The following is a 27,665-nucleotide window of genomic DNA, read 5'->3' as shown; positions in this document are numbered from 1 at the left end:
CCGTCGCAGCCTCTCCCACCAGGGTGTTTGTTGATGTAATGCTCATTTACACAATTAGCCGGAGTGCCAAGCTATGGCTGCAATCCTGACGCTGCCGCGGCACGGGGCTTCAGCCTCATTCCCCTGGAAATCCCACACTGCACAGGCTGGGTCCCCAGGGCCCCGGCAAGGCGGGGGAGCTCGCCTCCCACCTGGGGCTGCTCTGCTTGCTGCTGCACCTCCCTGCACCTGGTCCAAACAAATGGGTGCTGGGAGGGTCGCAGTTATATTGTGTATTTTGAGTGGGGCCGAAAGCCACTGTTGCCAAGGGTGGTCAAACAAACAAATGCTCCTGACTGCTTTCTGCGTTCTCCTTCCTCTCCCTCCCACAAATGGGAAACCCTCACAACTGCCAAGCCCCTCTGTGAGTGACCTGATATATCCCCTAATTCTCTCTGCTGAAGACCAGATGACTGGATATCCCCTGGGTCCTGAGTGCATTTGGAGCACGGGTATCCCACTGTCTAGGTACTAATCACAATGTCCCTTTAAGATCCCTGCCCACTTCTCTTTCCCCTGTAATTTTTACTAGCCCAACTGGCACTTAAAGACCTTGCAAACCACTTGCCTGTCTCTGATGAGGTTTTGGGAGAGCTTGGCAGTGTGGTGTGCAGATCTGGCCCTCCCTGGGGTGCCTGCTTTGAAAAGCATGCCCAACTGCAAATGGACACATGGATGTGCTTGGTATTAGTGGGGATTTCACACACATTTCAGCAAAGGCAATTGCTTTGCCAGTCACCGAGGGTGGAGGCATCTCGGCTCTCCAGTAATGACCAGCTTTCTCCCTTTCCTCTCCTGCAGGGGAAGCAGCAGAGACATCGTTGGTTAAGTAGCATCTGGTTAAGTAGCTGCTGGCTGCAAAAGCATGTCTGGAATGCGGCTTTAACCCCTGATGACCTTCCCTTGCAATGCTTCCCAGTGGCCGATAGCAAGGATGGGGTTTGGATAGCAGCAATAGGAGTAGTGTGTTAACCCCATGAGATCCAGCAGAGAAGAGGACAGACTTCTGCAGAGTAGCTGTTGTAGCGGGAGCTCCGCTGCAGATACCTCTTACTGGGCTGGGTTTTCTTCCACTCCTGGAGCAAAGTGTAGCAGTTGTTGAACAGCATGTGGAGACATGGTTTGAGAGCTTAGGAAGGAAGCCTTTTCTCTGTGTGAAAGGACACAGCTTAGCAAAGTCATTACTGCGCAACATCAAGAGCCAGTGGTTCAGAGGGTGCAACAGCAAGCAGTCGTTTGCAGCAGCGTCCACCCATAGCAACTGAGCCCCTCTGTGCACACGCATGCTACATCCCCGCGCTTTCCACTCAGCCAAGAAATGCCTGCATTAACTCCAGATTCTGGGATGGCCCGGCCTCTCTGTGCCACTCAGTGGCTCTAGCAAAGAGGGGCCAGACATGACCTTGTTGTCTGTAACCCATCTATCTAAATGCAGCACAAACCTCACCCTGCCCTCTCTCCACCCTGCTTGGCCAACTCCACAGGCCTCCCTGCCTTCCCAGAACCAGGGGCTTCACAGCTAAGTGCAGCAGTATGGTGAGTGCCCCAGCCTGTTTTGGGGGAGAAGATGGGACCTGGAGAAGACGTGAAATGTTATCTGACGTTTCCTCTGCCTCCCAGCCCTTAATTTTAGTTCTGCTTCATTTCCTTGCAGCTCAGCAGAGTAATGAACAATCAAATCCCTTTAGTAATTTATTTCTTCTGCTGTACAGTTTTGAGGAGGTGATGACACTTAAAATTGCCTCTCCTGGAGGGATGAAGGGGTCAGATCCTGAACCCCATTACACCAGAGAGTGTCTCTCTTGATCTTAGCAGCCTGCTACAGCTGCCCAATGCACAGCGTGGTCCCAAATCCATGCTTAGCCAGAGATACAGCCTTGCTCCCTTGATGAGTCCATTAAGGTCATGCTATTACAAGCAGCCACCAGATGAATTCTGTCAGATAGAAGGTACAGGGACTGCAGCTCAGACTCTTATCATTTGTGTTAATAGAGTTAATTTGCTCAACAATCTTCAGCAGCACTCCTGGGAACATCTCACTCTGCTTGGCCGTGTGCCCTGGGCTGTATTTGTCTCCTGTTGCTTCTGGGGTTCTTACAGCATGGGGCAGCTGTATCTTGGATGTCCCCAAAGGATGAGTGAGATCAGCTCCCTCTTTGTGTCTACACAGAAACACTGCTGGGAGTTAGGTGCAGACACAGGGTATGTGTGGCAGGGTGAGGAGGAACTGCTCTGCTTCTCTGTCACCTGGCCAAAAGTGCATGAACAGTTGTGCAAACGGAAAGGTGGACAGGGCTACAGTTCTCTTATCTCCCCTGGTAGCTGCAGCAGCACGGAGGGCTCGAGGCTGCTGTGCCTCTTCACACACCCCCTTCCCTTCTCTCCTCTCCCACAGCTTCCCAAATACCCTTGAGACATGCTGCAGTCCAGACAAAACAATGACTCTTCAGCCTCCTGGAGCAGGGAGGGAGCTGCTGGCTATTCTGGAGTGATGTGCGAGAATGAAGCTGGTGGATGCTCATGTGGCTCTGACCTGGACTCTAGTGCCACTGCCTCCTCTCCTGCTCATCACACGCATCTTCCTGACTGGCAGTGCCAAGGGTGAGATCCGCTTCTCCCAAGCCAGGATGGTCACTGTGCCTGCACTGACTTAGCAAAAGCAGCTGCAGCACGTCCCTGGCTGCCCCCATTCAATCCTGCTCCAGGAGAGGGACAATGATGCAGAGGGCAACTCAGACTTTATGTTCCTGACCCTTTTCCTGATTTCTCCTTCCTGTTAATGGCAATGAAAGACTCCTAACAGACCTTCCCTTCTAACTTCTCAAACATCTTGCAAGCTCTGTGGGACAGTCTCTGCCTTAGCATGTAACCACCAATATTTAGCCATGTAAACTTATTCAGCTGGGTATTTGTTAGCTTGCACACGGGTAGCTTCACCCATCTCCAATATAGATCAAATGGAAATGCTGGAAAGAGAGCGATCAGTCAGTATGAAAGAGAAGCTGTGAAGGACAGGCAATTGATACAAAAACTAGGGTTACCCTGGGGAATACAACAGGAACAAACAAAATCTCTGCAATGCTCTATAGGCACTTAACCAGATAGATATGGTCAAGAGGACAGTAATGATTCAGAAAAGGCAGAAGATTTGAATAACTATTCATGATCTGTCTCTGGAGACCAACAGACATTCGTTTGTGGCTTCTGAGATGACAAAACAATTTCCGCATGTTTGAGGATGACAAGACTGAGGAGCTTGGTGGACACAATCTCCTTGGGTACTCCACTTATTATAAGCAAACAGATAGGTTGAAAGACTTAGCTGAGGAGTTCCCTAACTCACTCCTGATAGTTTTTACTATTTGGTAAAATAGTTAAATTCTAGAAGGTTAAATTCTAGCAGAGTGGAAGAGGACACAGAGAATGACTTGAATACTATAGGGTGAGTTGCTGGCACCAAAGAAAAAGCTAACACAGGTTCCAGTTAATAAAGAATTAAAAGGCAGGAATACAATCGATGCCAGTCTACATGGTTCATGGGAAATGGTTCTTGTCAGTCAAATACAATGTCATTTTTTGCCTACTAAACCAGTCATCTCATCAAAGTAAGCTTAGAGATGGAATAGAAAATAGATTAAGAATGGCTAACTGACAGGTCTCAGAAGGAGTTGTCAAGAGGCAATCACTGTCAGTGGGCACATTTCTGCAGAGTCCGTAAGGAGGGGTGATGGGCCTGATGCTACTCAATGCTTTCATAGGGCGTGTGGAAACAATGACCACCTCAGTGCCTTAGCAATCCCTGGATGAGACAGAGGTCAGTGGATTTGTAAAGAAGCCCATTAATAGACTCAAGACGTTGTAATTCAGTCATTGCAATACTCTCCGTCCCTGCTGAAGCACCTGTATTTTTAAAAGGAAGAGGACCCAGAAGGGAAGAATGCAGAAGACGCCTGAGTATAGCTTTTCAGTAAGTTGATTGAAACTGGACCTTAAAGGATGTTCCTTAACACCTCCCTGGTGAGAAAGAAACTGGTGCCAACCTGCAGGAGAGGAACAGGAAAAAGCAAGGGCTGGGAGTTGAACACAGCATCCCAGAGGCTGCCCGAGCAGTCACAAGGTCATGCTGTAACACACAGACAACCCTTCCCCATGTCTAAATGTCTTTCTCCCCACCCTAATCCCTGCTATGTGTCAGCCTTTTTGGCTCAGCAGTCAGCTGAATGCTGAGAGAGGGGAAGTGACTCCTGTCTCTGACACAGGGAAGGTTGTGGGCCTTAAGGAAAGAGCATCCTAGGGAGGAGAGGGGGGGGCTCAAAGCCTGTGGGGAGAATACAGAGCTGCCTGCGCACGTTCCTCTGTGCAGGGATGGGCTCCACACATCCTCCTCTTCAGCTCCCTCTATTCTGTTGCTCAGGTAACACTTTCAAGGCAGGTCCTCCAAGCAAATTTTTAGGTCAGTTATAATTGGGAAGCCTTGCATGGAGCTATAAAACATCAGTTAATATGCTGGAACTATCTAGTTAAATGCCAATTATAAAACCCCATAAGCTCCTCAACTCAAATATATTAATAACATAATTAAACATTTATTGCTTATGCAAATTAAAAGTTAAGTTAATCGGACATCAATGAAACCCCAGGAAGTGACCATTTAAGTAACTGATTTCTATTTAATTATGATTCCGTCCTATTATAAAGCCCCCATGCCATTATTTCTGGACTGCTCTTCAGTGTTTACTCGAGTCATTCAGACTTGGCATTCCCACTCCGGTATCCATTCATAATTCCAGACAGCTGCAGCATTCATATCAACAGCCGTGGACCTTGCACAGCTGGCAGCAGCTGGACTGGGTACCTTTCCTACTTGTTGCTCCTTCTCCTACCTCCTCCTTGGCTAAGCTGCTAGGAAGGGCACAGCCAGAATTGCCTCCTCCAGATTCTGCAGATTCAGGGTGGGTAGAGGTGAGTATGCACTGGACCCGTGGAAAGGCACCCACTGGGAATGGCGACAGCGAGCATGTGTTTGTACATATCCCGTAGGCAGAAGTGTGCTCCAATGAGCAAGATAAGGATTTAGATTTCCTGAGTCCACACTTAGCCTTCTCCCTGGTTCCCTGCACAACTTCGCTGATGTCATTTCACTTCTCTGTATCACCCTCCCATGGAAGGGCACTCTTTTGCACGGCAGGGAAATTAGGGACCTCAGGGGATGAGTGTTTCATGATGGGTTCAGCTCCTTGGGCGGACAAAACTGTGTGCCAGCAGAAAGCTACTGTTCATTATTATTGTAAAGCAGTAATTGAAAGGGCTGGGAGCTACAGCAGGACAATGAGATGAGGCTGGGAGATGGGAAATGAAGTGATTTGTTCCTCGAGGGATGGAGACATTTCCCCTGGTGAGCAGAGCCTGTGCAGCCAGGGCCATACGGACAGACTCCCTCCCTCCAAGTGACAGGCAATCAGTTAAACCTGACAGGTGTGAAGTTGGCAATTTTCTTTTCAAAACTGTGAGATAAACAGGCTGGCGGGAGTTTGAGAGGAACAGAGAGATAAGGGAGAAATGGAAACATTCAGGCACCTTCTCTCCATGTGGCTAGCAGTGGCTCACAGGCAGGTGGGTGGAGAAAAGCATTTGCTTTCAAAGCCCCAGATATACCAGGAACTCAGGTGTGAGGCTAGAAAAAGGCACTAATGAAAAAGAGAAACCCCTTCCTCTCACAGCTCCTCAAAGGGTGCTCCCTTTGATCTCTTAAGATTTGATCCATATTCATCTCCTGGGATTTAGCCAGCACTGAACTGCTCCTCCCGAGCTCACCGGCAAACTACAGGACAGTGTTTTCTGCAAAGAGGCAGAAAGAGCATTTAGTGCCTCTTTGCCTGCAAACCATTTTCTTCCCCAAGTTCCACACAGTTCAGAGAAAAACCGCTGCCTGTTTCCTATGAGGATTTGAGTTTGGTTCAGCAGTTGTGAAATCTACGGAGGAGGGAGTGTCCCTAACTCACCTTGCGCTGGGCTTAGTCAGACGAGGCCACAACATTTAGCTCAACTGCTGAGGCTAAGGGAGCAACTCCAATGGCTGGTATCCATAAATTACTACCTTTCAATAACTCAGCCCCTAGGGGTGATGCAACATTTTTAACCTACATTTTAATCATGTACACATTTATCTTGCTGTGTCCCTGCTTTGCCTGCATGGCCATGCCTGACTCTCTGATTTCTTCTAGCTAGTATGTAAAATTTTAGGAGTGCAACACACATCCAGGGTTTTTTTAACAGGCTGATCTTTGTTCTGCAAATACTGTATAAGAGAGAGCCTGCATCTAAACACGTCTGGGAAGGCTGTGAAATGCCTTGTTTGGAGGAGGAGTGAACCAGCCCCCCTTGCCTTCTGCCAGGCACCACTGAGGGCATTTGAGGCTCAACAACACTTCTCGGTGTCACAGGTCCTCCAGCTGGAATACATTTGCATAAAGCAATTTTCTTTAACAAATGTGTTCATACAAATCAAACTCAAGATTGCAAATAATCTGAAACCATGAAAAAAACCTAATCAAACATATTTGTTACTGCAAGTAATTCACCCAGCACTGTGGAAACAGCAAGTTTCTCTCAGTTCAATTTTTCCAGCACTAGCTCTAGAAGACTTAATGGTGTGACCTTGAGTGCTCCGACTTGAACCCGAGCACGAATTGCCTCTTACTTCACAATGAATTTTGAATTGAAGGTCACGTATTTCTGGACTGATGCTCTGTGACCTGATCTGCCTCCAGGGCCCCTCAAGCTCCCACCCCTTCACAGCCAGCCTGCTTTAACATCTCCCTGTTACACTGCCTTTTTCTCTGTCTGTTGGAGCCCTTTGGCTCTTGCACCTCCAGTTCTGAGTCTGCTACGAATGTGGATCCCTGGGAGATCCATCTGGTTTTGAGTGTTGTGCAAGGCATTAATCCCAGCATGGGAGGGACATCTTCCCAGGTGCCTGTGCCCAGGGATATCGGGCAGGTTGCCTGATAATTCCCTGATTACACTGGACTATATCTCACTTTCACTCAGTACAAATCCTACTTAGGCCACATGCTTTCGTATGGGTGGAAATAAGCATAACTCCATGGTAGTCAGAAAAGTTGGATGTGCTTGCACCAACTGGGAACCTGGCTCTCTATCTTCATCATGGACATTTCAGCCCTGAACTCTGCATGCATCTCCCAGTTCCAGCGAGGTAAATCTCATGGTGTCTGCTCTGGTCTAGACTAGCTCTCTGCTGCTGGACCGTGCTCAGCAGTGGACATGCAGCCTAAGAGCAAACACAAGCCTCTTGTTCATCTCCTCCTGCCCTGATCCAGCTCCTCTCCTGACTCTCTGCTGGCACCTCTGCTGATCATCAGGCCTCTGAACTTGTTTTTGGGGCCAGCAGTGCTCACCTGCAGAGATACGGCTTTGAGAAGAGATCCAAGCCATGCTGCCATTTTTCCATGGGCTACATGCATTGCTGGCATTCCCACCCCCAACATGTTTCTGTTTTGTTCCAGAGAAACACAATACTTAGGGGCACTGCCTGGAAGTCAGTTCCTGCTGTGTTCAGCTCTCTGCAACCTGAGCTGCTGAGAAGAGGCCCCATGCAGTGGGTTTTATCCATCATCGCTTAACTGTAAGACATGGCCTGGGAAATCAGTGCAGCATTCCCCAGGGGCTCATCCCAGCAGGACCATGGGCAAAGATAGCCCCTCTTAAGCTTCTATCCATCTTAGACCCCAATCCCAGCTCCCCAGTGCTCCTTTTCTTTCTCCCCTTTCTCCCCACCCCCAAACTTGGCTGATGTGGCTGAGCCAGCTGCTGGGGATCCAGTTCTGTAAGATGCTGCCCCTCCGCATCGCTGTCATGGTTGCTCCTAGGGCTACTGACCTGAACGGCTGCAGCTGAAGCAAAGCTACGTTTCCAACATCTGTCATTACTAAGAGGAGCTGGCAGATAGGGGAAAATGAGAGGAGTAAAATATGTGGACATATAGATACAGCCTGGATAGTGGTCACAACTCCCTTGGCCACATTGAAGCCTGATAACAAGAGCGTTTCTGGGTTTTCCTCCCTCTGCATCTGAGGAAAGCCTCCCCAAGGCTATCTTTAACCCCTTCCAAAGTGAGGTGCCCAGCACACTCCTTTTTCAGCAGAATGACCGAGAACTGGCTCCCTTAGTGGCGTGTGGTTTGGAGGGAGCCTGTCTGCCAAGCAGCATACAATGCTCTGATCATCCAGCCTGGTATCAAAAAGCCTCCTGCTGCTCTGGTGCATGCTCCACACCTGCTTTTCTGCTGACAGGGAATGTGCAGTCTGCACCAAACCACACCTTTCCAGCCTAATCCTGAGCACTTCCCTCTCCATCCAGCTCATCTCTTCTCAATGGAGACCAGTTCAAGTTCAGATTTGGGTCAGGATCCCTCTCCCTCTCTCTCTGTGATGGGGAGTGCTGGGTTTTGGTTCAGATCTCCAGCAGATAATCCATGTGCTGAAGTTGGGTGCAAAAATCCCTTCCCAGGGAGTATTCCACTCTCTAGGCCAGAGGCATGGCAAAGTGCCTGTTGATATCAGTGCAAGGAAGAGCATGCACATTTTCTCTGATCTCTTGCTTGCTTTGTCTCTCCCTCCCTTGCAAAAGTCTGCGTCTTGCAGAGTCGTCTGCCTTGATCTTTGGGAACAAGGCTTTCTTTGTAGCATACATTCACAGTCAGGAACCTGGAGGAAAGGGGAAAGGCAATCTGTTCTTCCCAATGCAGAGATCAGTAACGGAGATGCAGGGATGCCGTCTGACTGATCTTGCCTCCCAATGGACCCTTAGCATCCCTATAGCATTTAAATGGTTTTGATGCACAATCGTCAGTGTTGCACTATGGGAACACCCTACTGTGTCAAATCAAAGGTTGGCCTAGCCAGTATCCTGGCCCTGACGGCAGCTAATTACACATGCCTAGAGAAAACAGAAGAGTGCAAGTGTGTATTGCCATTTTTCCAATAGCCTGTCCCACCTGCTATAGCTAACAGCAACTTAAGAACTTCCTAAGCTAGAGAGAGTATCATATTTTTTAATAGCTTTTGGTGGGTTTTTCTTCCCTGTGTTTTTCTAGCCACTTTTTTAGCATCAGCACTTTTGGCATCAGCAGCATCCTCTGACAAGGAATTTCACTGTTTACATTGATAAGGGGAAATGTTCCCACCTTCTTTTGTCTATCTTGAATCTGCTGTCCAAGAATTTCACACAATACCACCTATGTCAGTGGCAAAAACAGTCATTCCCTGTACACCTTCTCCAGGCCACTTGCTGTTTTGGAGATCCTCTTAACACTCAGCCTTCAGCCTTCGTCTGCAAGCAACTCTCATTACAAAATACTGCACATCATGGGAACAGACCGAGGTCGTTGGAAAGTAGATGCCATTTCTGCTACTGTGACTCTCTTTACAGCTACCAGTCACAGGCTGCAGAACGACGCAGTCACAGATGCACAAAAAAAAAGGAGAATGTCTCTTCTTTTAAAATTCTTTATTTATAAAAAAGTACATTTTTTTTCCACAGCTGAGCCACTATTGGTTTTTATACAAGTAAAAGGAAGGGTGATGCAACACCCCATCCACACAAATTATAACCATGAAAATGCCCCCCCCCCGGACCCAAACGAATTACAAAGGATGGAAAACAAAAAAAAAACAAACAAAAATCATAAAAGTCCATTACATTATTATTATTTTTATTTTTTATTTTTTACAAAAGCACTTACAACACAGATTACAAAAAAAAAAAAGTGGGGTTGGGGTTGTTTGTTTGTCTGTCTGTAGTCTTTATTCCACAATGATAATTACAGCAAGAGGAAGAAGAAAAAGAGAGATAAAATCACTGGAGTTAGGGAATCATGGTTAAAAAAAAAAAAAAAGGCAAAAGAAAAGAAAAAACAGGTCCTCAGTGAGAGTACCTCCACCAATACCAGTTCATGCTAGCAGAGGGTCTGACTCCATATGCTTGTTACATTCACCCCCAGGTAAATTACATATGGAAAGTCACACTGGTCTGAAGGACAAACTGCCCCCCCTCGCTAAGGCTTGGTTTTCCTTCCTTTGCTGGTGGACTGACTCCTCCCTTTCGCCCCATTGCAGAAGGCAGCACCCCCCGCTCTGGCACCTCAGCCCTGGCTGTGCTCTGCCCTGGCCCCTCTGCCAGGTCCAGCCCTTGGCCCTCCCCACCCCCTGCTGCAGAGCAGCAGCCCCTGGGGAGAGGCGGGCGAGTTTTAGGAGCGATGGTGAGGCAGCGGTTGGACCCCAGACCTTCGCACTCTCCCCTGCCTCTCTCGAGGAGTTGCTCGAATTGACAGCGAATTGCATCAAATACGAAGGGGAGGGAAAGGGGGGGGGGAACTGCAGGCTAGGGGAGGGTAAAGTGCTATCATAAGCCCCGCAGAATAAAGAACAGGCATCAGTGCACACGATGCTGGCAGCGTCTCCTCTCCCCACCAGGGCCCACTGCCCACAGCCCAGAAGAGCAAACAGACCCCAAAATGTCGGGGCTACAACAGGGAGCGGTTGTGAACGTGGGAACCTTACAGTGAATTTTAACCTGCTGGCAAAAGGCTACCACCTGCCCCACTGCTTTTCCTCTTTGAACAAAATGGGCCTGGGGTACCCCCCCCAATTCCACGGTATGAAACCTCTGAGCTTTGCGCAGCCTGCAGGCATGACACATTCGCCTGACTCCTGCGCTGAGATGGGCAATGGGGTTTTCACCTCCACTCTGAGCATAATGACCAGTGCCTCAAACTCCAAAAACCTGTGTGTGCGCGTGTGTGTGTGCGCGCGCGCGCTTGTGTATGGGAAAGAAAACCAGCAAAGGAGAGCAGCACCTCCCGTTCTAATTGCATTCCCTTCTCTAATTGCTTGAAGATCAATCTTTTGAATCTCTCTCTCTCTAACCCTCAGTGATTTCTGCTGAACAGTTGCTGTGTTTCTTTTTTGACTCAACATCAGGAAAATGGCTCCCTTTGTCCCTTATGTCTTTGCAATCAATTTGGTGCTACCATTTCAGTTTGTTTGATTTTTTTTACTAAGAAATCTTCAGGGTTTTTTTTTAATTTTTTTTCCCCTGGCTGAATGAAAATGATTTAACAACAGGGGAAAAAAATCTGGTAATTAAATAAGGGAAAATAACATTACTAGGGTGAATTGCAATGAATAATCCTAGAGATAAGCCCCAGCAGGAGAACAGCTGGGTTGTCTTTGTACATAAACTACAGGCTCATTTTGGGTTGTGACACAGATGTGGCTGCTTCAGTACAGCTCCCTGATTACACGCAAGGAAGGACCTGGGTGCTCGGCCCAAATTCACCTGCATTTTCTTTGCTGAGATGGTGGTGAGACCCAGAGCAATGTACCACAGGGCTCAGAGTGACCCCCCTCTCATCTGCCTGTTCAGCTTTTCCATCAGCCCATCTCAACCTTGAGGTACCCCAAGTTTTGCTTCAAGTTGCTATCCAGGATCAGGGCTTGGGAAGGGAAAAGCACCACGCTGATATGTCTGTTCACTGGCAAGAACCCAGCAAAGGGATCTGGACAATGATCCCTTCAAATGGAGGTACAGCAACCGGCCGTGTCTCCAAGGCACTTTGCCGATACTCAGTCCCCAAGCAGTGCAATGGCACTTCCCAGGCAGAAAGCCAACTCGGGTGTAACTAACGGGACACACCAGTTCAGGTTCAGCATAAATGGGGCATTTCCTGGAGAGCAGCAGCTCCCTAGCACCTAGGCAGAGAGGCGGCCAACACTGCCCACAGCAGGTGTTGGGAACTAGGAGAGGATGGGGACGTGCTCCACTCTGACCGGAGGGGTAGCCAGGAGGTTCCCACCCCATCTTCTGCTGCTGGCTGCAAAGCTGGGACACCACAACGAACAGCTTCCATCTCCCAACTGGAAGCTTGCTCTTTGCCGGGTCCCACAGGGTTGTTTTACGCCTCCTTAGCACCTCTGATGAAAGGGGGGCAGAGAAGCAGGGGATTTTTCACTCGAGGCAGCCTGAGGGTCCCTCGGAGAGGTGGCCCAGCCTGCGAGCTCATGTGCGCAGCTGTGAAAAGTGCGTCGCCACTTAAAATTGGCAACTTGACTCCAGCCTGTCAGAATCTGGCCCGTTGCGAGAAATTGAGGTACAAAGGGACAAATGACACTGTCCCCCGAGGAAAGAACAGATTGCCCCTCTGCGCCCCCTCGCAGCCCAGGCACCAGGAGGCCCTTGGGGCCACCAGGCAGATTGCCCCTGCGGGGTGAGTACTGCACGGCCGCCAGCACCTTCACTCCCCTGCAGAACCTCCCAGGAGGCAGGATGCACATGGTCTTCAATTTGGCCCCTCTACTGAGCTCACCCCTACATTTGGGTAGAGACAGGTACCACTTTCCCCTGATGCTGGTGGAAAACCTGATCGAATTACCCTCAAGGGCCCCCGCAGAGCAATTTAACCCAGAGAAGGGAGTGAAGCTATTATTACTGGATCAAGACGGCTCTCAGATGAAACATCAATCTGATTCCCCCTGCCCCCGCTTCTTTTTTGTTCTACCTTGCTATGGATTAATGGCTAATCACTTGGCTAATTACCACCCCAAAAAATCTCTTGGCCAATTAGCTGACCTTGCAAGGGACAGCAAGAAGCAAATCACTGCATAGAGGTGGCATATCTCTATGGCTGTGGGAATAATTGCACCAATGGAGTAATGCTGAAGGGCCCAAGCATGAGAAGAATGCACTACTGAACCTTGAACTTGCAGGGTACCTCACTGCTGTGACAGGTAATACTGTCTAAGGATCTTCCACTCCAGGCTTGCCCAGGTTCTGGATGAAAAATAATCATTTGTCCCCTCTTCTGAACTGCTCTGATGAGCTAAGTGGCTGAGCGCTTTCCTAGACTTGTGCTGGCACAGTATTGGGGAGCAAAAAGTGTGATGTAGCAGAAAAGGAATTGTATATAGGCTCTAGCTTGGAAATACCATATTGCTCTGCTATCTCCTTTTCTTTCTCTGAGTCCCACTGTTTTTTGAGCCCCCATTCAGCTAACTATGTGGACAGTGTGTGAACAGGCAATGAATAAGCCAAGGAGGCTACATCTCAAAAAATGACACCTCTAAGTGCACAGCTAATAACTACCAAAACATATATCTTAGGACTCCTTGTTCATATTTCCTGCAAGCCATACCTTAACTCAGGAACAGTTATACTGTCCTGCTCTCTCCCAGGCCCGTCTGCAACGCTTTGTACCTTTGGTCTTTAGGACACAGCTTCACTGTGGGCTAGGGCCCCACAGTGCCGTGGAGTCAGTGCAATGTGAATTTGCCAATCAGATCAGTGGCCCCTGCCTGTGACTAATGCAGAACATGAAAAAATCACTGCTGGACCCTGCAGATTTTATAGAAGGTTGTTTTCTTCCAAATCCATCTCCCCACAGTATGTATCTGCACTGGGGGAAATTTGCAGAGGAGGGTCTGTGCCACCGATTTCCACTCTGTGCTTGGCCACGGACCACCCAGAGTTTGGTGTTGGAGATGTCATCACAACCCTTTTTAGAGCCTAGTTGTGAAATTCAGATCTAAAGGATTATTCACTTGAGAGATGGACTTTGTTGAGAACACAAACTCTGCAGGCTCTGCAGTGTATCCCATGTTACCTTAAAGTAAGCTGTGGCTAAGGTACAGTGCTCAGCAATGCTGCTCTGTCCTGATCCAAATTACAGGGTTCACACTTTGGGGAATTAAAGCCCTGTGTATGCTGTTATCCCAAGGCACTGGATGGAAGTCATTCCCTCTGCAGGTTTACAACCACCCCTAACAGTCAGCCCCTACTAGTAATCAGAGATACGGAGAGATGTTAGAGATTTCATTTCCTTTATTGGGGGCTTGCTTGGTAGCAGGGTGCTCCTGGTGGCAGTGGATGGACTTGGGAAGGTTTAGCCGTATTTTTTAAGGTTCAGCCTGAGAGATCCCAAGGGAATCTCTGCCCTGCCTCGAGTGGATATAAAGCAGCCTTCCTGTGGCATTTGGCTGTTTTGCCAGAAGCCAGGAAGCCTGGAGGGCTGGCAGGAACAGCAGAAAGATTAGAGTGTAACAATTGGATTTCCCACTCCCCTACACCACTAAGGCAGTAAGAACAAGCTACAAACTGTGGATGGCTCAGGCTGAGCTTCACGTTGTCTGGACCAAGCACCACATACTAAAGGAAAGCATTGGAGGTTGCCTGGATCAGAGATCTGACCTTGACTCATCTGCGTGGGTCTGACTCGCCACCCTCCCTTTTGTAGCAGGATAACCACTGGATGTTACGGAACAAAACCCAGCGGGTAAGGCAGGAGGAGAATTAGTCCTGCTATTTTTAGATGTGCATGATAATACAGCTCAGAAAACTGGGGATTTCTTTTCAAACAAAAGATTTATTTATACATCAAATTAAAAAAAAAACAAAACAAAACAAACAAAAAAAACAAACAAAAAACAAACCACCAACCCACAAGAAGAAAAATAAGCCCCAACCCAGTGAATCTAATTTGGATATGATCAGTGTCAGACAGAGGGCCCTGAAGTCTGGAATCCCATTTATCCACAGAGCAGAGATAGCAGCAATCCAAGCCTCCCCATCACAACACAGTGGCTCAAGGGAAGGAGGACAAGATCAATACCCCAGGCTCACTCACTCCTGCCCTGTCTACCAAGCCTTTGCTTAGAAGAGGGATGTGATATTGAAAAAGTGGCAATCAATGCAGACTAAGCAATATATCTAAGGGCTGGGGTTGTTGCTAGGAGAGTTAGAGAGAAGCACCCCCATGCTCTGACACACGCAAAAGAAAAAAGTGTAAACACATGACAATTAAGTCTTAGTGGTATAATAAAACTAGGGGCCTGATGCTGTACCGAAGCCCTCAAAGACACTGGATGGTACCCTGGGAGATTTGCCCTGCCAGGGTCTGCAGACCAGAGCTGAAGGCAGTGAGTTTGTGGGAGAAGCAAAGTGGTTGGTCCCCTTCCCCAGGCAATGGCAGCAAGGTGTGTGGACGCCACGCCACGCCATGCACAATCGTTGTGCCAGAGTTAACTGCTCTGTGGCTGGTACTAGCAACAACAACAGCAACAAGAACAAAAAGAGGCAGCATTTCTCTGAGCCATCACAGGGGGAAAAAAAGTCAGCAATAAATACTCATTTTCTTTCTTTTAAAAGAACACTCAAACAAAGACAGAAAATGAAAAGCCAAGAAATAATAAATTGTAGGAGGAAAATGGCAGCTCTGTTTCCCTGCCCTGCTATCAGCCCATGCACCTGGCGTTTGTTCTAGAGCTTTTTCTCCCCCCTTTCTCCTCATTTTCCTTTTATTGAGTCATTAAAAACTGGGAGTGGATCTCCCCAGGCCTGCAGTGGGCAATGGGAATGCTACCCAGACCCCACGGAAAAGAAAGTGATTAGGAAAAAAAAAATCAGTTCACCTGATAATGGCACCTATGTTTCCATTGCCATAAGCTTTCCTGGCCTCTGTCCTTCTACGGACAGCCCACTTGACCCCCTCCCAAGGTTAAAAAAAAACCCAAAGAAGACAACATACAAACAAATTCCAGTGTTTCAGGGGTGCGGAAGTGGGAGGAGGAACCTTGGGGAGGGAAGTGGGGCCAAAGGGCACTCTGAGACATGAAGACACAAACAGAGTGTAATATACAGGCTGGGCAACAGTCGTTAAAGCAAATAGTAACACCTAAGCCACCGACCAATACAAACACCACAGAAGGGGACGAAAGTCATCAAGAGAAATTAAAAAGCAAAACCAAAACCGAGAAAATAATTACCCAACCTCCCACCTCCCGTACGCCCCCAAAATGATCTGTAAGCAAAGCTGCCCTCCCTCCCCGCTCGCCCCAGCCCGCCCTTCCTGCCAGTGCTGGAAGTGTCCAAAGTCTCTGCTGAGCGCCTGGGGCTGGCCGGGGGCGTGCGTGCGTGTGCGGGGGGGTGAGCGTGCGTGCAGTGTGTGTGCAAGCGGCTGCGGCACGCTTGGCTCCGCTCGGCTCCGCTCGGCAGGGATGCAGGGGGAGTGGGAGGGCATCACTCACGTGTGTGTGTATGTGTGTGTGTGTGTAGCAATGGGGTGCCGAGCTACACGTACCACTCCTTTTTGGAAATAAAAGATCCGTCGTTCTGTGAGACCATGTTCTCCGCTATGTCGAGCTGCTCGGGGTCGTACTGGAAGCCGAGTGTCCTTTCATCGTAAGGTTCGGGGTGCGCCTCCCCCTCGTCTACCGTGAAGTAAGGCCGCTTAGCATCCTCCTCGTATTTGTTGGGGCCACCCAGCTTGCGCTCACCTCCCGCATCCTCGTCCTCGTCTTCGTAGGTGCTGCCGCCCAGCGGGCCCGGCTTCTTCTCGTCATCCGAGTCGTCAGGGTACTGGAGGTTTTGGGCCATGGGGGGGTGATGCTGCGGGATGCCGGCCTTGCTGTAGCCATTGCCGTACACGTGCTTCTTTGTGCTGTAATCACCCTTGAAGGTGTGACGCCGACGCCGGAGTACCACAAAGAGCACCACGGCCACCACCAGGACCAGCGAGACTCCTCCCACTATGCCCCCAATCACCGGTGTGGGGATGTTCGGCTGCACCATGGATTTGCGATCATCGATTGGAGACGGGGTGTAGGGAAATTCTGGGTAGGAAAAGACAGATGGAAGGGGGAACAGTGTCAAACCATGCGGAAACGCGCCCTCCCTCCATGCTTTCATTGCCATTTTTGGGGGGTGGGGGGGTGGGAAGATGAGGGTAAGGAACAGGGAAGGGAAAAACTAGGGAAAGGGGAAAAGGGTGCATCCTCACAGGGGTCAGCGCACAGGAGCTCTGCCTCAGCAAGGGGAACGCAGCGTGCCGTGCCAAGCTCGCCAAGCCTCATGCAGGAGCCCAGCAGGCTGGAAGCAGGGGTTCCCTCCCCACCCCACCTGGTTTCTCCAGATGGGCTTAGATCCCACAAGCTCAGTGCCTTGAGTGCAGACACTTCCCATTTTATTGGGTGACACTTCAGGTCCAGTTTACCAGAGCATACTGACAGCCCCAGGTTGCTCCTGCCGGGGAGCAAGACCCAAATCCCATCCAACAGCGGGCACCGAGCTGCCACAACTGCTCCCGTATATGCCACGCTAGACCCACCAGCTTTGCATCCCCCTCCTCGGCAGCCCAGCCCAGCCTGGCCCCAACCAGTCTAGGTCGGGCCAGAAGGCAGTGGCACTTTGTGATCTCTCCTCCCACCCACCCCACAAGTGATCTGCGGCTGCACAGTGCTGCTCAGAGTCACGGCTGGCTCCTGAACCCGCTTGCTGACCCGGCTGTGCTCTGCAGCATGGGGACACAGACCTCCCACTGTTCCTTTCTCTTCTGCTATCACTGTGGCCAGCATAGTGCCACTACTCATGCTCATCTTGTTCCTGCAGTTACCCTGACCTATTAAAAAAAGTAAATAACTCAGAAATAGAAAAGAGATGAGAAAGAAGCTCTCTTCTCTTTCATGCAGTCCAACGCCCACACTTCGGCGCAGATAAAGTTTGATCCAGGACTTAAATCAACCTTCCTAGCACTCCCTGGGAACAGTTACAGCCCCTGGCCAAACTCAGCTTTCACACACTGCCTGTTGAGCACCTGTGCCCATGAGGCATTAAGCGCCACATGGCTGTCTCAGTCCTTCACCTTGCCTCTGACTTTAGACAGCAGGCGCCTGGTTAATGTCCCCTGGCTGCCTTGCCCTTGCACTCCATGCTCAGACTGCTTTTTCCACCCCCAAGGCCTGTCTGCCAGCCCTGCTCATAGCTGCAAGCCTTCATTGCTGCTCTGGAGCCTCCTGGCCCTCACTTTTTACTCTGGCAGCCAAGGACAGGCTCAGACCGACTAGCAATCTCAGCACACCCTCCCAGAAGAGCAGCCGGGATGGGGCAGTGGGGAAGGAGGGGCTCAAAGGCCGCAAATTCAAAAGGGATATGAGGCAAGAGTCTGCTTCCTGCCCCCTCTTCATGTGCCTGCAGGACTGCCTGCTGCTGGCAGCCACGTTTCTGCATCAGGGCAGGAAGCCCTGAACAAGCAGGAGCTGGGCAGGGAGTGGGTTTCCCTGCAGCACAGCTTAGCCCAGCTGCTAAGGAAGAGGTGAGAAAAGAGCTTCCCCTGGGTAGAGGCAGTTCCTGAAACAGCTGCAGATTTTGGATAAGGGTACTGAAATCAAGCAATTGCTGGCCTGATCCTTGCAGCATAAATGTTTTGCCTGTGCCTGAGAGCTGTTTCATTCCTGCCTGTCCTGAGACATCAGCCGAACAACAGCATCTTGGTTTCTGCAGTACTGACTTGCCTTGAGCAAAGCCTCATGAGCCTGAAACCACACAGAGAGCAGAGCAGCACACTGGGCAGCACAGGCTGGGGGACAGGCAGATGGAGGGCCTCCCTGCTGCAGCCAGAATGAGGAGCAAGACGCTGTGCAGGCAGGAGCCAGCATCTCTTTCCAAAGACAGCCTTCAGAGCAGGAGCGAGGGCATATATTTCAGCATAGGGAGCTGGGACTGGGTTCTGGAAAGCCAAAACCACATGTTGCATCAACAGAAGACTTGTCATAGCCAGCTGGTTAATGCAAAACCTCTCTGCAGAGACAGCAAGAAATGTCACGTCCAGCCCCTGGTATCCACCCCCTGGTAATCCTCGCTGCTGAGGGCTCAGCTTCAACCACACAAGCATCCACACAGCTCTTTCTACCCCTGCCCATGCCATCTCCCCAGGACCGCTCCTTGCCATCACAGCTTCTGCAACCCCGTGGTGCCCAATTCCCAAAACTGTGCATAAAGCAGGGGTCCACATGGAGCTTAAGTGGGTGCAGGGAAAGACCAGCAAGCTGGCTCAGATCCCAGGAGCTGTATCTTTTATCTTCCCCTACCCCACAGCTCTGATCTGAGGCCTCTTCCTACCTTGCTTTCCCCCACAGCAAGGCTGATTTTGTGCATAGGACCAATACGCCACCCTGAAAAGACCCAGATACGATGTGTATGCTGGGCACAGGATCCCTAAAGCCGCACTGATCCTCTCTGCCTCCCAGCTCTGGAAAACAGACACATCTGAGAAGGGAAGTCTGTGCACAATTTCAAAAGGAGCTTGGCCCACTTTTCTATTAAAAGCCTCATTAACCGCCCAGGTTGGACGCATGAAGTGAAAAGGGGAATGTTTTCTACCTTTCTCATAGATATTTTTTTTTTTCCTGCCCTTTGTGCTGTCCGCCCCTGAGATAGCACTCGCCTACATGCCACCCCCCCTGCCACTGCCAACGCCGCGGACACAAAAACTAACACGCCGCTGTGCTGGATTTCACACGTTGTTCAGGGAAGAAACTATTTTCTGCTCAGATCCCATCCCCATCCTCCTCGCAGTGGCCCAGTTCCCATGCCAGAGAAAACAAAACCAAACTGTGGGAAGAGAGGGAGAAGAAAGATGGGAAGATCGCAAGCCAGCAGCCGAAATCGTCCCCTCCCTACCCACATAGTTTCCTCCCCCCCCCCCCCCCGCCTCGTCCACCCACCGCACTCCCCCGGAGCCTGGAAAAGCGAAGTGGCTCCGGGGATGCGGCGGGGGAACGTGGCTAAGCCCCGGTTCGAGGCGGGAGGGGACGGACACGACGGGTAAAAACGAGGCGTGAGCGACCCCCGAGCGGAGGGGGCCGGGCCGCTCCGGAGCAGGGGGAGGGCACAGGCCTCCCACCGCCGCTGGATGGCGGTACAGACCGCCGCTGCCTCCGGAGCAGCCGGGTGGGCGCTGCCGGAGCCCCTCACCGTGGCCGCTGGGCTGCAGCGAGCCGAGCCGGGAAGGGAGCGGCGGGTCCCGGCCCGGGCTCTGCCCTGGCGTGCCTCTGCCTTGCGACAAGGTCCCCTTCGTAAAAGCAGCAGCCCACCCTGCGCCCCAGGCCGGATTCTGCCCCCCCCCCCCCGGTTCCCTTTGCTTTCGGCCTCCTCCAGCCCCGCACCGGAGCCAGGCCCTGGCGGGGATCCCCGCGCCCCGCAGCCGCCCGGCACAGCCTGGCACGCCCGCAGCCCTCCGCCACGGTGCCCCGGCGTTCAAGGGCCAGGTTAATTAATGACTCGGGACAGGTCCGGCTCTCAGCGGGTGTCCCTCCGCATGCATCCACTGCTGTCAGCCCCACAAAGGGGGGTTTACCCCCCCCTGCCCGCCGAGTTTCGTGTCTGGGGTGCAGAGGAGAGCAGAACTGCAGCCTGGGGAGAGAGGGGAAAGTGTGGGAAAAGGATCCCCTTTTTGTGTTCGAGGGGTGCGTGAAATTTCTGGAAACTGGTGCGATGCCCGAGTGTGCTGGGGGCCCCATGTGAAAAATCCATTAGGAAGAGTCTGGAGAGAATTAAAGCCGCTGTGAAAAGCGGACTGGAGAAACAGGAGACAGCAGAGTGGAGGGAGGGGGAACAAGCTAGGCTTTAATGCCAGCATAAAAAGCCTCCCCCCCTCCTCCTACCCCCCCCCCCCCAGCCCTCATAAAAAGAGGGAGTACTGTATGAATAGGAATTAAAGCAGCAACACTATCTGCCCACTGCCCGGCTCTGCCAGCTGTTGCATTCAGCCCAGCTTCCTGTCCCTGTGCCAGGAGCCAGACCTCTGGGGCGGCAGCTGGGAGCGCAGGGAGACGGGGGTTCGCCCTGGGCTTCGCTCTGGCACCTGGCCGAGCCCACAGGTTCTCTTTGATCCCTCCATGCAAGGCGGAGGGCTCCGAGCACCTCCCTGCCTCAGCTCCTGCCTTCTCCCGGCAGCACCCCAGGGCATAGCAGTGCTGCCACCCCAGAGACAAACCAGGCCCTCCCATCACAAGAGTGGCTTCAAAAATACACGTTTTAAAAATCACATCTTTCTTTTAATGGCTGCTTTCCAATAAAAATGAGACGTATGCAAATCATCTTGCCTGTCCATCAATCCCTTATCTAATGCTTCTTGAACCTGCTGGCCAATTTCAGTGCTATCTGACAGAAAAAGAATGAGCCAAAATTATCCCTATCATAAAGCTCTTGGGGTGAGCTGGAGTGGGATCCCTGGCAGAGGTGGGAGCTAAACCTCATTAGACATCAGAGAACCCAGAGGGACAAGAGGCTGCTCCCAAGGGCAGGAAGGGCCCAGAACAGAAAAGGCATATTTTCAGACACCAAATATTTCTTCTATGATACGCAGATTCACAGGAAACCAGCTTTCAAAAGCCGTTCTGCTCACCACACTGCTTAGATATTTTAAAAGATACTACTTCCTGTGGACACTTTTTTTTCTGGAAGTCACATTTCCATCCTTTTCCCTTCAATCATAAGGGCCAAGGAAAAACCCAGCACCAGCCGAGATTCTCACTGTAGCCATGGGCATTGAGGAAAATGTCAAACTCCATGAGAAATTACCTTCTGGACATGTGTCAGCCCAAGCTGCTCCTTGCATGAAGCTCCTCCAGAGGAAGGCCCTGGATTTCCTTCTGCCTTGCAAAAGCAAATACCTGCTGCAACGGGAAGCAGGGGGGCCTTTGGCAGGGTCTAGCCAGGGCAAGCAGCAGCTCCGGGGAGGAGCAGGAACCTTAATTCCAGTGGGTTCATGGAGCTTCTCAGTTCCCAGATGACCTCAGCAAATAGAGTGGTGATCATGTGGGTTTTTTTAAGAGACAGATATCTGACGGCAAACTTTCCCTGCCAGTACAGTCCACACCAAATTATCCCAGGACTTTGACCTGCTGTGTTACAGACGTGTACATGAGTGAAGATACGGAGATACCTCTGGACCTGCCTCAGGCCGGAGAGGGCTGCAATTTGAGAAGCCCGTAGCACTGCTGTCCTTTTTCCTTCACAACGGCCCTTGCACCTATACATGCCTATCTCTTGCTTCAACGGATCCTGCCTTTCCTCTCCCTACCAGGGCTTTCTGCTCTCCTCGTGCAGAGCGGGGCAGGGGGGAGAGGAGGCGGTGGGGGTGGAAAAACCACTGGCAACTAATCCAGAAGTTTAGCAGCTGCCACTGGCGTTTCAGAGTGTGATGGCTTTTAGGCCAGATGCCAAACGTGTCTTAGGTTTTAATCTCTCTGTCAGGTCACCTATCGCTTGTCAATCAAGCGCTGCTCCCGCAGGGGCCGCTGGCACAGATGCCGTCAGACAGGATGCAGCAGACGCTCCTACCCGCCATCCGGAAGATTAGCATCAGACGGACCCCCCCCCACCCCCGGCTTGCTCCTCTTTAGTCCCTGGCCCTGTCTTCCCACCTAAAGCAGCCACAAGCACTTGCTGGTGCAGCATGGCATGACCCTGGCCGGCAGCTGGGCTTTGGGTGCACCTGCTCTGGGCTTGGGATTTAACGCTTCCCGGAAAGGGCTTTCTCTTGCGCTCTAAGCCTGTAGCAAAGGCCTGCTGCCGCATGGCAGAGAGCTCCAGTGAGCCCCACAGGCTGTTTGCAGTGACCTTGCTGGGACAAGATTGCTGGTGGTGTGTAAATAACTCCCTGCTGCAAGCCAAGCAAACGGGGGGGGGGGAGGCGTCAGCCCCTGCCAACCTTTCCTTCCCCCACAGCCTGTAGCACATCCAAGGCCAGGGCTGCAAAGCTGCATGCCCACAGGCTGGCACAGCCCTGGGCAGGGAACCGCACAGAGCCTCCTGTCCTCACAGCCCGCCCCTGGGGCACCTGCACATCACGTCCTGTCTCTGGGAAATCTGGGGGAGCTTGGAGAATCCTGAAGGAGAAGACCCCTTCCTGGCCTCGGGAAACAGGTGGGAGCCCTGCAGCAGAGAGGCTGATAGCAGTCCCTGCCTCAGCACAGGCTCTGCTATCCCAGCTCCAGCACTGTGAACCTCCTTCGGTTTTGATGTTTGCCTGGTGCTTGAAGGCCCACGGGGAGAAGAGATGTTTTAACGACATCTTTCTCCTTGTGTTTCCTCTGGCTGAAGCCAGTACGCAAGTGCATGAATGTCCCCCTGCATACCCACACAAATGTATATGTACACACATGCACGAGGGCCAGGGTATGTACATGCACTGCTGCACGCCAGCCCATACAGCTAAGCACGTGTTCATAAAGACATGCATATTCACATATGCCAATGCACCGATGCTCTTGCGTCCTGCATGCACACATGACTGCGCAGCAGGACATCCCTGTGCAGGCATGCAGGTTTGGGAGGCCCATTTGCATGCCAGGATGCAGATCGGGGTCACACATTATGTGTTTGTGTACATGACCAGCTCTCTGTGCAGGACCACCACACCTGTGTGCAGGCACGCAGGGACACGCATGCAGTCCACAACCACAGCCTTTTATTATGTCACCCAACTGCCTGTAATAAATAGTTACATGTCACACTACATGGCTTGCCTGCGACTGACAAAGGTCCTGCAAGGCAGGAGAAGCTATTATAGGAACAGATTGCTGGAATAAAATATTAAATCTCCACTTATCAATCTCTTTAATGTGCTATAACTCTAATAGAAGCATTCAGCCTTCTCCCCCTGAACAAATCACCCTCCCCATGAGGGGGCTGAACTAGCCCTGCACTCCTCCTCTCTGGGGCTGGGGCTGGGAGGAAGGATGCTGGGTAGCAGGAGGAGGGATGCCTGTACGCAGGGAGACGGGAGGGGGAAAAGCCGCTGCAGGGCTTTCTCTGCATCAGCCTTCTGGTTTTTTTTTTCTCCCAAGGCTGGCTGCTCACTAGATTGAACTCCATTTATTGCATGCAGCTCTTGAAAGAGGTTTCGTGGTCCACTGACAATCCCTAAATTGCCTGCAAGACCCAAACAAATGTACCTGTAATAGCTGAGCGAAGACGGCTGAGCCCTCCCCAGCACTGGCCTAATCGGTCCTTAGGGAGAACTGGATAAACATATTCAGATTCCATGAATTATTAAAAGTGGATTTTTTATGTGGCGGAGGCCTGGCCTAACGGGTTGGCTGCTAATCCCTCCTAACGGGACAGCTGTGGGTGTGCCCTTCCTTCCCTCTCATTTAACCTCAACCCCACAATTCAGACCTTTGGGAATAAATTGAGATTGCAGGCAGGCAAACATCAACCCAAAGTCATTCCCCAGAAATCCTGCCAGTCCCCGCTTCCCTTGCCAGCACTGCGCTGATCGAGCATGCGAACAATGCTCTACCAGTCCCCTGAAAAACCATCAGGAAGGGAGACATTAACCAAACCCCGGAGGGGGAACCCACAGATCCTCATCCCTAGAGGAGCCCGTGCCCGTGCAGGCGAGTCGGTGCAGCCCACCCGGGCTGCAATGCTATTGTGGTGCTGAGATAGATAAAACCCTGGCAGGTGGCAGCAGGAAATATGAAGAGAGGGCTGTATCTGCTGTTTGGGAACATGTGTCCTGACACCTCAAGAGATACTGGGTGGTTGGGTAGACAGAACACCACCAAGAAATGGACATACAGGCTATGCAGAATTGGAAAATGAGACATGGTGAAGAGAGCCTGTTCCTCTCTAAGTTGTCTTCTGCAATACCTATCCCACGTCTTTCTCTGTGACTGGGGATTGAGTTTGTAGGCTTTTTCCCTTCGATCACCCTTTCAAATGTGACCCAAGGTGCTTGTTACTAAGTAGGATGGTTTTCTATTGCTAATGGGAAGCGAGTCTGCTCAGTTCGTACCAGGCAGTTGCCTGCACTGTCCCAGAAACACAGTGCCTTCGGTGGCAACTCCCATAAAATGGCCAGCGGCTGAACAGATTTTGGCCATGACCTTCCCCCAGCTTCGGGCGGTTGGGCAGGGCTGGGCAGGGCGGGTGCTGCTCCACGTCTGTCCTGAACAAAGAGCTTTGTTATTGTGGTGCCTTTCACTGGCAAATGAAAAATCCCCCAGAGAAAAGCATATACTGGGAACAACTCAGCAGGCAGGGATCCAGGACAGGAGGTGTGAATTAAAGGCCTGCTACAGTGATAATGATCATAAATAAATAGTTGGTAATTAGCATCTAATTAGCACATCCCATCCATTGACCTCCAAGCACTTGGATAGAGGAAGATTAGCCTGGTTTACCCATGTTACAGAAGAGGGGAGCTGAGGTGGTGAGGATGCCAAACATAGTGTTATTGCTAATTTCAGGAGGTCAGCTGCCCGGGCCTCATCTTTACACTTGCTCAGCACTTACCACTGTAGAGGGCAGGTGGAGGAGGCCGGAGCTCAGCCCCTCTGAGAAGCCCGTTTCATCACTCTCAGGTTAGACAACTCTTCAAGGACTGGGGTGGCTCAGAGAGGTGGCCTGCTATCAGAACAGCGGGCGCTCTGATTTGCCTCAGTCTGGACAGCAGGAAGGGCTAACAACCCTGGGGAACTTGTCCTTTATTTCCCACACCTTGGGAACCCCCAGTGTGCCTCATTGCCCATCCAGCTTGTAGGCACCTGTGCTGTCTGTGCTATCTCCAGGATGCAGGCAGCCTGCTGCTCTCCAGCAAACCTGGCTGCAGTCACAGTCCTGCTGCTCTCCCCAGAGATCCCCAGGTCTGGATCTACAACACCCCACGGTCCCCGCTGTGAGCCCAGCTGGAAAAGTGGCCATATGCCATGTTTTGTGCTGCCTGCCTACCTGGCAAGGGTCCTATGCTGGGGTGTAGGGGGAGCACTGAAAGGAGACCAGCGCTGAGCCCCCACAGTGCTGCTGGCCACCTGGGGGGCCAGAGGAGAGCCTTGGCAAGTAGTCCCAGCTGCCAGGCATGTCTCCCAGGCAGGCAGTGCTGCTTCATCAGATGGTCACTCCCTCCTCTGTCCCCCAAGAGCCTGGAGCTTATTGCAGTGTGGCAGTGCTCCAGCTCACTACTGCAAGAGGTACTTCCATCTCTCGCATGAGACCCACAAATGCTGGTCACTGCCTGTCATTAACCCACTGATAAAACAAATCGCTCCTTTTACCCCAAAGAAATGGAGTAAACTTGCTTTCCCCACTCTCAAAGCACCAAAAGCCACTTTTCCCCTTTGGTGATGCCTTGCGATATAACTTTGTGTGTCTGAAATCAGGCTATTGCCATATGTTATTTCTTCTCTTTAACCTACTTCTTGACATCACTTTCTCTCCCTGACACTACCTAAGCATATCCACATGTCTTCTCCTCACCCCTGTGGCTACACTGATTTGCAAGTCATCAAATTCCTTCTGTCTCATATGACATCACACAGCATCACTTCCCATTGCCTGCGTCCTGTGATGTTATTCCTTTCTGGAACCCAGACAAAGCTACTCAAGTGCTCACAGCCTCTCAGTAATCTGTGGCAGCCAGGTGAGCAAGTGCACAGACCAACATGGCATTGGAAGGAGCACAAATGAAAAATCATGAGAACTGCCTAACATCAGAAACACCAAACATCATCCTGAACAAATGACTCATCCATCTCATGCTTTACTGCCTCAGTGGCAGTCTATATCCTCATCCTACTCCTTCTTCTACCCTCTAACAAATATCTCCTTGACATGTCTTCACTTTTAACATGTCCAATGATCTCTCTGAATCCAAAGCAGAAGACAAGGGGGAAACAAATTGAACGTATCTTGGTGTAAGAAAGGAAAAGACAACAGGAGGAAAGGAGAAAAAAATCCAAGGCAAACCAGTGCAAAACCGGTGCAAAGCAAAGAACTTTACTGCTCCCTTTGCATCATGAAACTCCCCACCCCTAGAAGGAGACACTGGTGACTCAGACAGATGTTAAGGAGATGTAACTGACTGGTATTTGTCAGCCACTCACACTCTCCTCTCCCCACCTCCCCCTCCTCTTCGGTCTTTCAAAGCACACCGAGCGTTTTCCTACCTGTGACATTGACTTCCACCAAGCCCGACCGTGTACCAATGGCGTTGGAGGCCTCACAGATGTAGGTGCCAGCCACGCTGTAGGAGACAGGCCCTTTAAAGTAGATGGTATTGTTCTGGATTTCCACGCTCCCTGGCAGAGTCCCGTTTGGCCTAGGGGAAACAAAGATCATGGTTGACCCCAGAGATGATACTCAGTAGGGTCAAGCAGTATTGCAGAGGTGACACTGACATGCTGGTTCTGCGCTTGCCATTGGGCAGGTCCAGAACCTAGTGGTGCTGGCTGGAAAATAACCATTAATGTAGTCAGCCTTGAAACCAAACCCTCAGACAGCAGCATTACAGGAAAGAGTCAGTAGAGTGTCTCCAGGGTAAATCCACTGCATGATGAGAATCAGGTTCTTTACATGGATTGTGGTTTTTTTCCCCTTCTCTGTGATCACAAGGGAGATTGGACATATTTGGGTCACATACAGCCCCCTGGTTTTGGCTAACGGGATGTGGAACACTTTCACTCTATGTTGTCCCCTATCCAGAAAACAGACTCAGAGCCTTAAAGCGGTTCATTTTCCAGCACAATCCCCAAGTAGCTACAAGCTTAGGGTAAGATGGCCAGGTCACTCTTTTGTTTCAGGTGTCTCACCTCTAGCAGGCTCATCTTCAGGGTGTTCCTCCATCTCTGACTTTCCATTTGATGGAAAACACAGGAATGGGACACCAGCTTGACCTTGCTTTACTCCTATTTCCTGCCCATGTAACTCTCCTATGCAGCTGATCAGTCAGTGTTATTGCAACTCAAGCTGGAGTAAAGCAGTGCTGATTTAGA

At 50.9% G+C, this 27,665-nt stretch overlaps 1 protein-coding gene across 4 annotated transcripts in view; it reads right to left on the bottom strand.

Moving 5' to 3' along the window:
• NECTIN1 (nectin cell adhesion molecule 1) overlaps positions 1-27,665 on the bottom strand; it is a 104,325-nt gene that overhangs the window by 23,112 nt on the left and 53,548 nt on the right. For 2 of the 4 annotated variants that reach the window (XM_075035055.1, XM_075035057.1), the window contains exon 5: positions 26,841-26,992. In XM_075035055.1, the coding sequence (XP_074891156.1) occupies positions 26,841-26,992 (152 nt within the window). Of the gene's footprint in view, positions 1-9,552; positions 16,722-18,510; positions 18,614-26,840; positions 26,993-27,665 lie in introns of those variants that run through there. The other 2 variants (XM_075035056.1, XM_075035058.1) reach the window with 2 other exon arrangements.

The sequence above is a fragment of the Buteo buteo genome, chromosome 9 (genome assembly GCF_964188355.1).
Source record: "Buteo buteo chromosome 9, bButBut1.hap1.1, whole genome shotgun sequence".
Lineage (NCBI taxonomy): Eukaryota > Metazoa > Chordata > Aves > Accipitriformes > Accipitridae > Buteo > Buteo buteo.
Note: the sequence above shows the minus strand (reverse complement) of the source record. Positions and strands in the feature narration are given on the sequence as shown.